Source organism: Callospermophilus lateralis, chromosome 11, assembly GCF_048772815.1.
Source record: "Callospermophilus lateralis isolate mCalLat2 chromosome 11, mCalLat2.hap1, whole genome shotgun sequence".
Taxonomy (NCBI): Eukaryota; Metazoa; Chordata; class Mammalia; order Rodentia; family Sciuridae; genus Callospermophilus; species Callospermophilus lateralis.
In genome coordinates this window covers 24,155,314-24,170,167 of record NC_135315.1, presented here as the reverse complement: position 1 = coordinate 24,170,167, position 14,854 = coordinate 24,155,314, and the positions used below count along the sequence as shown (strand labels likewise).

The 14,854-nt window shown below is 38.8% G+C and overlaps 1 protein-coding gene across 1 annotated transcript in view; it reads left to right on the top strand.

Annotated features, from left to right (window-relative positions):
- Positions 1-14,854, top strand: part of Skap1 (src kinase associated phosphoprotein 1) — a 286,124-nt gene that overhangs the window by 59,784 nt on the left and 211,486 nt on the right. The window contains exon 3 of the mRNA XM_076870617.1: positions 12,142-12,167. Within this exon, the coding sequence (XP_076726732.1) occupies positions 12,142-12,167 (26 nt within the window). The remainder of the gene's footprint in view (positions 1-12,141; positions 12,168-14,854) is intronic.

Here is a 14,854-nt window from a genome sequence, read left to right as displayed (position 1 = left end):
GGTAAATAGAGAGCCTACATCCTGGGAACAAATTTTTACCCCTCACACTTCAGATAGAGCCCTAATATCCAGAATATACAAAGAACTCAAAAAATTAAACAATAAGATAACAAATAACCCAATCAACAAATGGGCCAAGGACCTGAACAGACACTTCACAGAGGAGGACATACAATCAATCAACAAGTACATGAAAAAATGCTCACCATCTCTAGCAGTCAGAGAAATGCAAATCAAAACCACCCTAAGATACCATCTCACTCCAGTAAGATTGGCAGCCATTATGAAGTCAAACAACAATAAGTGTTGGCGAGGATGTGGGGAAAAGGGTACACTTGTACACTGCTGGTTGGACTGCAAATTGGTGAGGCCAATTTGGAAAGCAGTATGGAGATTCCTGGGAAAGCTGGGAATGGAACCACCATTTGACCCAGCTATCGCCCTTCTCGGACTATTCCCTGAGGACCTTAAAAGAGAGTACTATAGGGATACTGCCACATCAATGATCATAGCGGCACAATTCACAATAGCTAGACTGTGGAACCAACCTAGATGCCCTTCAATAGATGAATGGATAAAAAAAATGTGGCATGTATACACAATGGAGTATTACGCAGTACTAAAAAATGACAAAATCATAGAATTTGCAGGGAAATGAATGGCATTAGAGCAGATTATGCTAAGCGAAGCTAGCCAATCCCTAAAAAACAAATGCCAAATGTCTTCTTTGATATAAAGAGAGCAACTAAGAGCAGAACAGGGAGGAAAAGCATGAGGAAAAGATTAACTATTAAACAAAGACGAGTGGGGGGAGAGAAAGGGAGAGAGAAGGGAAAGCATATGGAAATGGTAGGAGACCCTCAATGTTACACAAAATTACATATAAGAGGTTGTGAGGGGAAAGCAGGGAGGAAACAAGGGAGAGAATTGAACAACAGCAGATGAGGTAGAGAGGGAAGATGGGAGGGGAGGGGAGGGGGGATAGTAGGAGATAGGAAGGGTAGCAAAAAAAAAATCAACAAATATATGAAAAAATTTGTTCAACATTTCTAGTATCTAGAGAAATGCATATCAAAACTATTGTAAGATGTCATCTTATGTCAGTCAGAAGGTAGTCATCAAGAATCCAAACAACAATAAGTGTTGGTGAGGATGTGGGTGAAAATGCACAATTACATATTGCTGGTGGGACTGCAAAGTGATGCAACCAGTGAGGAGATTCCTTAGAAAACTTGGACCGAAACCACCATTTGACCCAGATATCCCACTCCTAGGTCTATTGTTGAGGGCCACAGCCAAGTCCGGATGACGCATGGCATTTTTGTCAGAAGTAGTGGTTGAGAGGTGACGCCAGCGAGCCATTAAGATGATGACTTTTGAGTTCTCGCCGAGTTCCCGTTGAGTTCCGGTTGAGCTCTCGTGGGAATTCCTGAAGAGTTCGTGTGGGTTGGTGAAGGTCCGGTGGTGGGAGTTCCGGTTGGTTTGGGGTGTTCCTGGAGGAGCTGTGTGGGTGGCGTTCAGGAGAGTTCCTGGGGAGTGTGCTGGTGGAGTTCAGAAATAAAGTTTGTTCCTGCTCGAGTGGCTCATAATTTGTGCCCAGCCAGACTTCGACAGTCTATACCCAAAGAACTTAAATTAGCATACTATAGTGACACAGCTACATCAATTTATAGCAGCTCAATTTACAATAGCTAAACTGTAGGCCCAACCTAGATGCCCTTCAATAGATGAATAGATAAAGAAACTGTGGTGTATATATACACAATGGAATATTACTCAGCATTTAAAAAGAATAAAATTATGGCATTTGCAGGTAAATGGATGAAGTTGGAGAATATCATGCTAAGTGAAGTAAGCCAATCCCAAAAAAACAAAGGCCAAATGTTCTCTCTGTTAAGTGGATGCTGATCCATAATGGGACAGGGCATGGGAAAGATGGAGGAATTTTGAGCAAAGGGGAGTGGGGGAGGAGGCTTGGGAGCAGGAAAAATGGTTGGGGATGCAAATCAAGTCAAGATGGCGCCTGGCACTTTGACAAGAGGAGTGGTTTGTGAAGCAACGCCAGCAAGCCATTAAGATGGTGAGGATTCCTTATTGGCTGACTGCTGTATCTAGATGATGTTAATTGAGTCAAGCTGTGTGTAATCAGTTGGGTATATATACCTCTGCTGTCCCGAAATAAAGCGGCTCCTGCTACCTCGGGTGCCCACTACTTTGAGTTCTCGCTCAGTTCACGCTGAGTTCACTCGCAATAAAGTAGTTCCTGCTTCAACCTTCAAGTTGCTTGTCACCTCTCAGTTATTTTGCCCAGCCAGACTGCGGCAGAATGAGATGTATATCATTACCCTAGGTACATGTATGACTGCACATATGGTGTGATGCTAGATTGTGTGCAACCAGAGAAATTCACAGAATCAAAATACATTCTGCTGTCATGTATACCTAATTAGAATAAATAAATATTTTTTTAAAAAAAAATCTTAGTCTCTAATATCAACTGAGCCCTTAATGATGCCTGGCAATTAATAATAATGCTGCATATCCACAGCCTTTTCAGTTTTCCTTGCTGTCCCCTGCACAATTCCCTATCAGTTTTTACCTCATCATATGGCCTGTAACTCTTTACACAACATCAAAGAAAAAAACAGAGCCTTTTAGGTTGGAACCCACTCAGTATCCTGTCCTGCCCCCTCCTCAAACATATCAGCATTGGTTTGCTAAACTGGGCCTCTGCCATCTGCTCTACTGATGGGCCTGGCCTCATGCCTGGATTCCCTCTGCATCCTGGGTCTGGCCTCTCTGTGATCTTCCCCTTCCCTGCCCTGCCAGACTTCTTCTTCCGTCTGGTCCTGGATGCTCTCTCAGCAAGCCTTATCTGCAAGCAATAAGACAGGTTCTGGCATCATTCAGACCTCGGTTCTTCTGGTGCCAGTGTTTACCACATGTGTGTTCTGAGCCCACACCATTTCTATACAATTGAATGTTTTCAGCCTAACTAGGAAACTAGTTAGAGTTTCCTGTGCTCTTAGTCCCTTCACAGAGTATCTGAAAAATAGTGGAGATAGATTTACTAAAATCAATGTAATTGAGAGAATGGACGCAGTATTCATAATTTGAGAAACTGATAGTGTGTTCCCTTATCAATGTTGAGAAATTCACTTTGCTTAGATGAATCCTGAGACTTAGTCCAGCTTAAAAATTTTTTTAAACTGTAACATTTACTCTCAACTGAGTAATATGACTATGTTCAGAACAAAGAAAATATCAAAGACATGATAGTTGAGAAAAGTTTGTCCAAGGAGATTTTAAGTGTTTTCATAGAAACAGTTTCATTTTTCAAAATAATATCACAATTTCAAGCCTGTTCCTGATTCTGCATGAGATTAACTGGTGGCTCCACAATGTGGACTTCTAAACTCCTAGGTGCAGCCACCTAACCTCTCTTTCTTCCTTTTCCTCATCTGTAAAGTGAAGACTAGATTAAATGATCTCAAATGTCCTCTCAGCTGTAAACTTCAATGAGTATATGAGCCACAGTCACAAAGTCAGGGCCATTAGTTATTCACCAATCAGACAACAAGGAGTCTCAGTGGTTAAGGAGTAGCTATTAACCTGAAGCCAGCAAAAAAATAAAAAATAAAATTAAACAAAATTAGGCCCTGACCACCAACAGTGACAAAACTGGCAGGACAGATGTCAGAGACAGCGGTTTTAAAGTATGGTAACCTGCTGGAGTTCTCTGTACACAAGTGGTACTTTTTTTCTCCATTATACAAACTTGGGACTAAAAGTTGTCTGACTTTCCTCTTTGACAGTCTGTTCTCAATCTGTCTCCAAGTCCATGATCAAATCCCTTCTCTTGCTCCACACTCCCCCACCACACATACATCCTGGAGATTGAACCCAGGGGTGCTTAAACACTGAGCCACATCCCCAGTCCTTTTAATTTTTTTCTTTTGAGATGGAGTCTCACTAAATTGCTGAGACTGGCTTTGAACCTCAACCTCTGGAGCCCCTGGGATTATGAACATGCACCATTTGCTCTTAAGTAACTTCTTTTTTTTTTTAAGAGAGAGGGAGAGAGAGAGAGAATTTTAATATTTATTTTTTAGTTATCAGCGGACACAACATCTTTGTTTTGTATGTGGTGCTGAGGATCGAACCCGGGCCGCACGCATGCCAGGCAAGCGCGCTACCACTTGAGCCACATCCCCAGCCCTTAAGAACTTCTTAAATAGTCTCCCAGCTTCTCTCCCTCCCAAACACACTGCACATTGGTGCCAGATTTGATCACAAAGGCCGGGTGTGGTGGTGCAGTTTATAATCCCAGTGGCCTGGGAGGCTGAGGCAAGAAGATCATGAATTCAAAGCCAACCTCAGCAACTTAACAAGACCCTAAGAAACTCAGTGAAACCCTGTCTCTGAATAAAACACCAAAAGGGATTGAGGATGTGGCTCAGTGGTTGAATGCCCATGAATTCAATCCTTGGTACCAAAAAATAAAAATAATAAAGTTGATCACAGTGGACATAATTTCTCTATCCTTAAAGACAAGCCAACAAACAGAACTCTCAGTGAATGCCTTTTATCTTCAGGAAAAAAAAAATTCTAAACCCTGACCTGACATGTAGGCCACAAGACACCTGACCACCATTTTTTCTTTTATTAGTTCACTGAGTTATATATGCGGGGCATTTGAGGACTATATATATATATATATACATACTAGTGAGATTTACTTGTGAAGAAACTGTCCTTATGCGAGAAAGTAGGGGAGGGCATATTAGAATGTAAGTTTCCAGTGTTGCAGTGAGAAAGATGAATCATTGGCTGACAAAGAATAACTCCTGGGTGTCTTGCTGTTCATAGGCAGGGAGGATGTTCTGTCAACCATGGCAAGGACTCCCTATAGCTAAAGTATTTTAGAAGACTCAGTGGTGAAGAGTATTTTATTTAATTTCTTTTAAAACTTTATTTTCTTTATTATCTGAGAGTGGACTTTTAAAAACTTGGGAGAGGGTTCGTGAGTGACACTGTCAGTCTCAGATAATGCTGCTTGTTTATTATTTAATAAATATTTAATTTAACCATTATATTTTGTAAGTAGGAAAACATTTTGTTGTTTCCCTGGGAAGATTGCTAAAATCTATGCTTATAGACTCAAGACCCCAGAAATATTGCATCCCAAAGAAGAACTCAGGATCTTCTTATGACAGGTCCTCGTATTACTTGAGCTGCATGCATATTATCTATTGTTATTATCCCATTTGTTATTTTTGCTGCCTTAGATGGTCATTTCTCTGTACATAAATATCTCATATTTTGGACTAGATTGTAAGCTCCTTGTAGGTAGGGCTCTAACTCATGTACTTTTGGTGGAATTGAAGGAATTGGGGCTAGAGGGGGCACCAGTTCCCCACCAAGGGCCTTCCTTTTGCTGTTTCTGAAGCTGGTACCCGGACCCCTGGGTCCCAGACCTCTGATGCCTCCACCAGAGACTTCCACCAGATGGTGCTCTTTTCCCATTTCTGTTCGTGGGTGTCGCTGACCATTTTACCTTTCCCACTTGCCCATTTCCTAATGCAAGGTAGTAGATAGGACACTGGTGGTAGAAAGAGAATTTGAAATCAGTGTGAATCTTTACAAGTGAGAAAATAGGTAATAAGAAATATTTATGGTGTGCAGACTTAGCATCATTCAGCAAGGCCATTTCCTTGGGCATAAATCAACCTGTACTATGTGGCTCACTGCTCAAGGTCAACTGTAAAAGGGGTTTTCCTAGTTGTCAACTTAACATTGAAGCCCTGCTCAACTAGGCATGCGTTTGAATCTTAAGGTTACAGTTCAAATGCCAGAACAACACCTCAGTGTTAGTCTTCATAATCTGTTTGGAGAAAGCCATTACCAGAGAACAGGAATGGTCGAGAGGAAGATAGAGGAAGCTATGAGCATTGAGTATTGCAGACAACCTAGGCATTTGGAAGGTACTGCCATTTTTATATAAAAGTGAAGTTCAAATTTGGACTTCCTTAAGTCATCAAGAAGAGATTGATTTTGTTTGCCAAGGCAGAGAGTGTATGATGTTTTAAATTTCTGTGAGTCATGGGGAAAATAACATTTTCAATACTTCAGTTGTGAAAAAAGTTCATTTGAATGTTCTAGATTTATAACATCACAGATGTTGGCCTTTCTGGATTGCTAGTTTTATAATATCATTATAGTCCTATTCACCTAACCCAGTGGATCTTATCATTTTTGGTGGTGCAGGAAAAAGGGGAAGTTATTGACACTAATGAAATTTATGGACTTTTCTCCAAGAGAACAGAAAACAATTATTACTTTTCATCAATTTCAGGGAGTTTATGAATCCCCTGAAGGCCCAACTCTGGACTCCAAGTTGAAGACCTCTGATCTAACCACTCCCTAGAATTTACAAGCTAGCAAAGCAATTGTACCTTCCCTTAATATCTAGATTTGTTTTCTATAGTTCAGTCAATTGGGAAAGAGTTAATGTGAAATTCAAGAGCTTAGGCTCTGGAACTAAGCAGAACTGGGTACAAATCTTGGTTCTGCTATATATTAAATATATGAGCTTGGTCAAGTTGTTTGACCTTCCTGAATCTATAAAATGGGGATAATAATAGTACTGACCTCTTAGGGTTGTTATACATACTAAATAATATATGTGAAACATATACATAGCACAGATTCAGTGCTGAGTATGTTAATTATTTTACAATGAGGAAATGGAATTATTTGTCCTTCCTAGGTAGTTCCAACAATATTAAGATAGTTGTTTGTCTTACTTATTTCTTCAGGATCTATCTAATTAGCTGGCTGAGGGACTAAATGTCTGAGTACTTTAATCTCAGTCACCATGTTTATTCATTAGCTCCATGGTCAAGATTCTGGTTAACCCCCTTCCAAAGTCTAATGATGTAGAGTCAATCGCACAATTTTCAGCATAAATCTACTATGAATTTTGGGTATCAATCTAGAAAAGAATGTTTGTAGTATAAAATATATGATAATGAAATATATCTGTGGATGGACCGTGTCTATTTTAGTCACCATTTCATCCTTGGCATTGAACAAAGAGCATACCATAGAAGCCAGTCAATAAATATTTATCATCTGAGTAACTCAATTACTTTAGAAAGAGTAAAATATCTTTAGAGAAAGAGAAATTTTGATGTGAGATTATATTTTCAAGACTGTCCTTCACTTCTCATTAAAGTGCCTGTTGGAAACTTGTCTGCTTTAGTAGCTATGTAACCATGGACGAGTCATTTAATCCTTGATACCTCAGTTTCCTTATTTAGAAAATGGGCTTAATAATAGAGTTAAATTTTGGAGTAAGTAGATTAGCATATGGGACTTGGAACATGTTCAACAGATCTTAGCATTATTGTGACTGTTCCTTCCACTAAAATTGCTGCTATACATCAGGATTCTCTCCATATTGTGGACTTTCCTGAAACTGAAGTTCAATTAGTAACATCTTTAATTTAAAAACACAAGTAGCAAACTTTGTCTTGCATGTAATTTAATTCTAAAACTTCAAGACTATTCTATAGGTAGACTAAACATAATGCATTTTTATTCTTCCATTTTCATTTTTGGAGGCACCAGCGAAGATGAGTTTATTTGGACTGAATGAAAAGTAATCATCATCAATATGGTGCAGCATTTTCTCTCCACTCATTCTGTACTCATCTCTTTTCAGTTCCAAATACCATTTGCATGGACCTGATGATGTTGAGTAGGGATATTGAGAGGAGTGATAACTTCCCTTTCCTATTGAAGCTGAAGCTTCAAAGGGAAGATTAAAGAAGTGTTTGTTATCTATCTGCACAGGCCTGATATGAAATTCTCAGAGGCATTTAGAATAAACACAACTCTGTATGTGTGCATTTATATGCTTTTTCTTTTGTGGTCTTTGCATTTTGGTTTGAATTTTTTACTTCAGACTTGTTGGACTCTCTGACTAGAGGAGAATTATTTTCAGAGTGAAAGGTAAGAATTGGAAGATGTTGGCAGGATTTAACTAAATGCTTCCTGAAGCACATAAAACTCTCTGGTGTGGCATCATCTTTACAGGGAATGTGATGAATACCAGCCACAGGATATGTTTAACAAGACGAGATCAAGTTCTTGAAGGTGTCTAGCAGAGAATAATCTGTGGTTCCCTTTATTGAGGGATTAAATTGCTCACCTTCAGTACTTTCCTTTCAGAAGTGTCCTCTATGAGCTGTGGGATAGAAGTGTGGTTTTGCTATTGTTGTTATTATTTTTGCATGAAAACTTCTTTAGGGACATAGCATTAATTAATATTTAGAGTAATAAAAGAGGGAGAAGAAGTAGGATAAGAAAATAGATTTATATCTTCTGAAAAAGAAGGTGCTTCTGGATGTGGTGGTGCACACCTGGAATCCAGTGACTCTGGAAGCTGAGGCAGAAGGATTGTAAGTTTGAGGCCAGTCTCAGCAACTTAGCAAGATCTCAAGCAACTTAGTGAGATGATGTCTCAAAATTTAAAAAATAATAATTAAAAGAACTGGGGTTGTGGCTGAGTGGTCAAGTGTTTCTAGGTTGTTCCCCAGTACCAAAAACAAATAAATAACCCAAAGTAGCTAACATTCTACTTTATGCTGCTCCACCTCAAGTCACATCAAGTTCAACATGTTACTTTTATTATTTTATTTTTTATTATCAGTAAAAATGAAAGAACAAACAAGGCTTGTCCTAGGAGCAAATGCCCGGTTATTGAGGAACAGCTCTGCATATTTATAGAGCCAGGGGTGGTTTGACAGTTGGCATGGGGTTCTTTTTGATTGGAGGGTAAGGATCAGGTGAGCCAGCAGGGCTAGTCTGATTGGTGGGTAGGATCAGGTGAGCCAGCAGGGCAAGTCTGATTGGTGGGTAAGGATCATGTGAGCCAGCAGGGCTCTGATTGGTGGGTAAGGATCATGTGAGCCAGCAGGGCTCTAAATGGTGGGTAAGGATCATGTGAGCCAGCAGGGCTCACCATTGGACTGCTCTTCTTGGGGTATGGGGAAGTTAGTCTTTGGAGCTGGGGCGACTCCCAACATTTATATACATTTAAATGTACAGTGTGATGTTTTGATATACATATGCATTGAGAAATGATGACCACAAATTAATGAATACATCCATCACCTCACAAAGTTACTTTTTTTGGTGTGAGAATGCTTAAGATCAACTCTTTGCAAATTTCAAGTACACAATACAGTATTATTAGTGATAGCATGTCATATGTTAGACATTCAGAACTTTTTCTTCTTTCAGCTGAAAGTATGGAAGAAATCTTTAATTACAACATTATCAGAAATAAAACAGATTCTGCTATTTAATATCAATTATATAGACCTGCTACCTTTTTTTTTTAATACTGTTAAATTGAGTTCTTTCTTTGTAACCAACCTCCTTAAGATAAAGCTTATTGGCAGAAGCAGTACTCTTGGTATATGGGAATCTATAGTGTCGTCTTTCTTCTGGGCCAACAAAAGGAACCAAGAAATGAACGCATTATACAGAAGGGAACCGAAAATCTGTTTTAGTTGAAGTGGTGATTTTGGTAGGCAAGAGAAGCACAAAAAAAGGCTGAAATCATCAATAACATATTTTGATTATTTAACAATTTGCCTACAGTTGGCATGTTAGCTGCCACTTTGAGGTAAGTCCCCCCATCCCCCAGGTTCATAAGTGAGAATAATACTGGTTAGAAAAGTTCCTGCTGTTGCCATCATTAATGTTTTGGAAAGAGGAGTGTGTGTGTGTGTGTGTGTGTGTGTGTGTGCACGCGCGCGCACGTGCATGCACACACACACACACATGCACATGTATGTGCTCATACCCTCAATTTTATTTACATTGAATTAGAAGTTGGCTAATGATAGGAAATGAGGGCCAGAACAATGCCTCAAGGGAAGAAGGAAAATAGTAGAAGATGGAAAATTGTTTACTGTCTGATGACTTGCTGCAGTGGTTGTGTTTGACAGAAAGGAGTTTTGTATAGTGGGAATCTACACTGTCTGCGAGGTGGAGATAGACCCCTCTTACTATTATACATAACTTACTTACGTTTTGGCCAGTTCTAATTTACATATGCTCTAACATTGATAGGTAAACTCCTTCTTCCTAGCTGTGGAAGCTTTCCATTTCCCAGCTCTATTTCCACTCCTTCCGTCCCCTAGTTCCACTACAAAACTGTGCTGGCCTTTCCCTGCCCTCTAATCCAGGTCATATTACATTTCCCTTCACCTGATTGTCAGCCCAGAAATATTCTGGGAAAGGAGAGGATCAAGGAAAGAAAATCATCAGGTTTCTTTTCCACTGTCTCTACCGCATCTCTATTAATTTCCCCCAAATTAACCTCTGGATTCTAGCTACAGCCTCTGCAGTGACCTCTTTCCTCTCCATTTTCTAAAGTTTTATTTTACACAGTAAAGAAATAACCTAAATACTCACTGGACTGATGCTCCTCTCTAATGTGGTCTAATGTGGCCAAATCTAATTTCAGCCATGTAGGTACCGGAAGACACACCATTATGACCTAAGTATGGCCTTTTTCTGAACTCCTGTGGGTTATGGACCCTTTTAAAAATTTGATAAAATTCTTAAAACTGTGGAATTTATCCTCCGGGAAACAAAAAAGCTCATATATGCATTCTGAGAGACCAAGATGAAGATAGAAAAATATCCATTCTATTTAGTAGCACAGAGGTCTTATGAACATAGCAAGAATTAAGTTGCAATGACTGTGAGCCTCGATAGAGTAAGTTGAGGAGTGAGTGGGAGGTGAAGGAATAAAGACCAGTCAGTAGAGAGGATGCTTTTGAATGTTCACTGTGTCATGAAGGAAGATGGGGTGGCAGTTGGAGGAATGTGAAGAGGGTGAGGGAGGGCTTGCTTTATTTGGATATGGGCATAAATTGCTGATGGAGAGGACCAAGTTGAGAGGAAGAGGTTGAATATGCACAAAATAAAAACCAATACAGAATAATATAAGGTTCCTGTGAAGGTGGGAGAAAATGGGATCCAAAGTACAATGGACTTTTGGGGGTTACCATCACACACAGCATTGTTTTTGTGAGGAAAAAATAATGCAAGTCAGGTTCCAAAAAAAGGGACTTACAAATGATCCTTTCTACTGCTCCTGTTTTGTTAGTGGAAGACTTCAAGGATTGTCAATATTGCCAGTCGTTTCACAAAACATAACAGAGGAGAGAGAATGGACTCCAAGGGCACCATTCTTGGCTCATACACTAAAATATTAGATAACTCTGGGTCAACTGTTCATGTTTCATCTGTAAAGTGAAGAATTTAGGTGTAAGAGGCATTTAAGGATGTGGTGGTGGTTGGGGTGGGTTTGGTTGTCGTAACAACTGGAAGTGGCACCTGTTATTTGCTGTCCAGGACCAGTGATGCTATTGTTCAGGATGTCTCAGCAAAGAACCTTCCTGCTCAAGGCTCATGGTATCCTATGAGAAACTGTGAGCCACTGTTAGCTTCCCTCCTAGAATCTTTCTAGCTCTAAAATCCTAACAGTCTAGGAGTTGCACGGCATTAATGCAGCGTTTAAGCCCTTAGAATCTTTCAAATCTCAGGGATGACTCTTCTGTTTTTCTCAGACGAAACTAGGCTTTGGCTAGCCATCAATTCTTTATTTTCATTGGTGCATGTTAATTATACAGAATGGTGAGTTTTCACTGTGGCTTATGGCATATTGATACATGCATATAACATCATTTCATCAATTTCACTCCCCAGTTCCTCCCTTTACTCTCCCCTCCTCTCTCCCCTGATCTTTTTCTTGTACCCTGTTGGTCTTTCTTTCATTTTTGTGACATCCTTTTATTTTTTATATACATATACATCCCTGCCCCCCGTTTTTTTCCCTACTAGCTTCCACATATGAAAGAAAATATCTAGTACTTACCTTTCGTACTCTTGCTTATTTTGCTTAACATGATGCAAATCTATTTTCACCCATTTTTCTGCAAATAGTAACCAAGTATCTAGCAAGGTTTTTGAATTACAAATTATTGCTACTGTGTGTCAACCAAAATTGAGAAATATAAGTTTAACTTATCTCCATTTTTTCCTTTTATATTTCAGGTACTGTTGGGATTTTCAGCCCCAAGGTGAGTACTCTGTGACCATGAATGATTTTATTCTAAAAATGTGTAGGTGATATTGTTTATTTCTATCTCTTGTATCTATGCTTTTTCATGGAGTGGTACTAGCCATTTCTGAGGAAAGTTAGTGGAGTGTTTAATTAACCTTCATCCTGCTGGGCCCCCCTGCCCTGCTTTTTAGCAACAAGAGGCTCTGTGCTTCCGCCTTCTGAGTGGATGGTTGCTAGATTATTTTATAGAACTGAAGCTATAATATGCTTTTTTCCCTTAAGCTTTGTTAGATACCAACAGGATCCAGTAGCATTCAAGTAAAATGGTAGCCGAGTCCATAATAAAAACCTTGGGTGGGTTCCAACTCGGCTAATCCTTCATTTGCTCCAGAAATAAATTCCACCATGTTTCATCCTTGATCACAGTGCCCTTCCACATAGTCTGTCTGGCAGCAGAGAAATGTCAGGAATGGAGCAGTGTTGAAATTCCCACTAGAACAGTGTTATCACATTTTAATATGAGTCTCACTGCAGCCTTGGTGCTTCTAATTGCTTTCAAACCATTGTTTTCCTGCTTTTGCTTGATGAACCCAGCATCTGGCATGATTCTAAAAAGTACAACAGACAGCTGTGTGCAAAATTTGAAAAAAAAAAAGGCCAGGATTAAAACACATTTTTAAAAGGTTTAAAATTAGAATATATATATTTTTAACCAAACAGTTTGAAGACATTTCTAAAGTACTATAACCATTCCTTCTTTGTAGTAATCTGGTTGAAAATGTCAGAAACATCATCATGAATATTAATTATCTAAAATTATTATAAATGGAGGGTTTCCCCCACTCAGAGAATCACAAGAGTTTTAGACCAAACATGAAAACTGTTTCACGAACTGTTTTGCTCTGTAACTTTTTAAAACCAATTGTAAACTTTTTTGTACTTTTTATTTTCTTAATGTTTTCAAATGAATCCAATCTTGGTGAGTAGTAATACATTAAAGAAATTAAAATGGTAAGTGAGGACACTAGTTTTATTAAATGTTTTATTTTCTAGCTCATATTTTGTTCAAGTCTACATAAGGGTTTCTTTAAAAACCAATTTTAAGAAAATAAAAATCATGTATGCTTAAAGCCTTCTTCATACTCTTTGTAATAATGCGATGTGGTGTTATTATATACCTCAGTATTCCAAAGCATTTATAGCTAAGAACATAGATCCAGCAATAGAGAATTATATGTAATAATGTAGCAGTTTGCATTGCAAACTGTGAAATGCACTATTCAGAGAATGGTCTTAGTTCAGGGTTTAACAGATGTTAACCAAAATCCACAGGGGGCAGAACATGATTGTGAACTGGCAGAAATGAATGGAACTGTGAGGATAAAATTAATTACCAAAGGAGAAATAAAGAATCAGTGTCAGAGATGTGGTATAGTAATGTGTTGAGAAGAGAAAATAATTTTAGAACTCGATATAAGAGAGTCTATGGACTAAAAAGACAAAGGGCACACCTTACCAGGTTCTTGTCATGGTGGCACTGCAGTCATCTTCCAACACAGGGCCACTTCTACACACTCTTTCTCTCTTAAAAAGAGGGTATAGTAGAGCAGCCAAGGGGACAATCGAAAATAGTTTATTTAGGATAGAAAGCTATTTGTTCCTTGACACTGATTGAATATATGGAACAAAATCTTTGTTCATCCAGAAGTCAATATAAAGAAAGATCAAGTAGAAAATCCCATATTCTTACATATATGATGTTGTGATGAGAAAAAGAAAAAAAAGTGTGTCACATTAGATTGGATAGAGAGAAAGGATGGGAGAGGAGGGGAGGAGTAGGGAGGATAGGAAGGGCAGCATAATAGAATAGACAATATGATTGATGTATGTACATTTCATATATGTATTATATGTCAAAATACATTCTGCTGTCATGTATGACTAAAAAAATAAAAATAATTCGTATGGGAAAGAAAGAAAGGAAGGAAGGAAGGAAGGAAGGAAGGAAGGAATGAAGGAAGGAAAGAAAAGAAAAGAAAGAAAGAATATCCCATATTCTTGACCCTAGCTTTCCTCCTTCAATGGACTTTTTTTTTTTGGTGGGGGGGTGGTGCTAAGAGAAAGGAGTATCTCCTACCTTCCCATTTAAAAATATTTATTTTTTTTAGTTGGCATATCATACTTACACCAAAAAGTGGAATTCATTGCAACATGTTCACACGTGCTTCTGACATGGTTCAGTTACTGTTCCTCTCCTTTCCCCTCCTTCCTCCCTCTCCCTTGTTCCCTTCCTTTACTCCACTGTTCTTCTTTCTTCTGTTTTCAAAATATCTGTGCCTCCTCTCCCACCTTTTTAAACTCCTTACTTCTCTCTAGTTCCACATAGGGGAGAAAACATTCAACCCTTGACTTTCTATGTCTGGCTTATTTCACTTAGCATGATGTTCTTTAGTTCCATCCATTTACCCGCAAAAACCATGATTTCATTCTAAGTAAAATTCCATTGTGTATATATACCACATTTTCTTTATCCAGTTATCCATTGAGAGATAGGCTGGATCAGTAACTTGGCTATTATGAATTGTGCTGCTATATACATTGGTATGCATGTATCACTATAATATGCTGATTTTAGTTCTTTTGGACAAATACCAAGAAGTGGGATATGGTGGGTCCTTTCCAGTCTTTTGAGGAATCTCCATT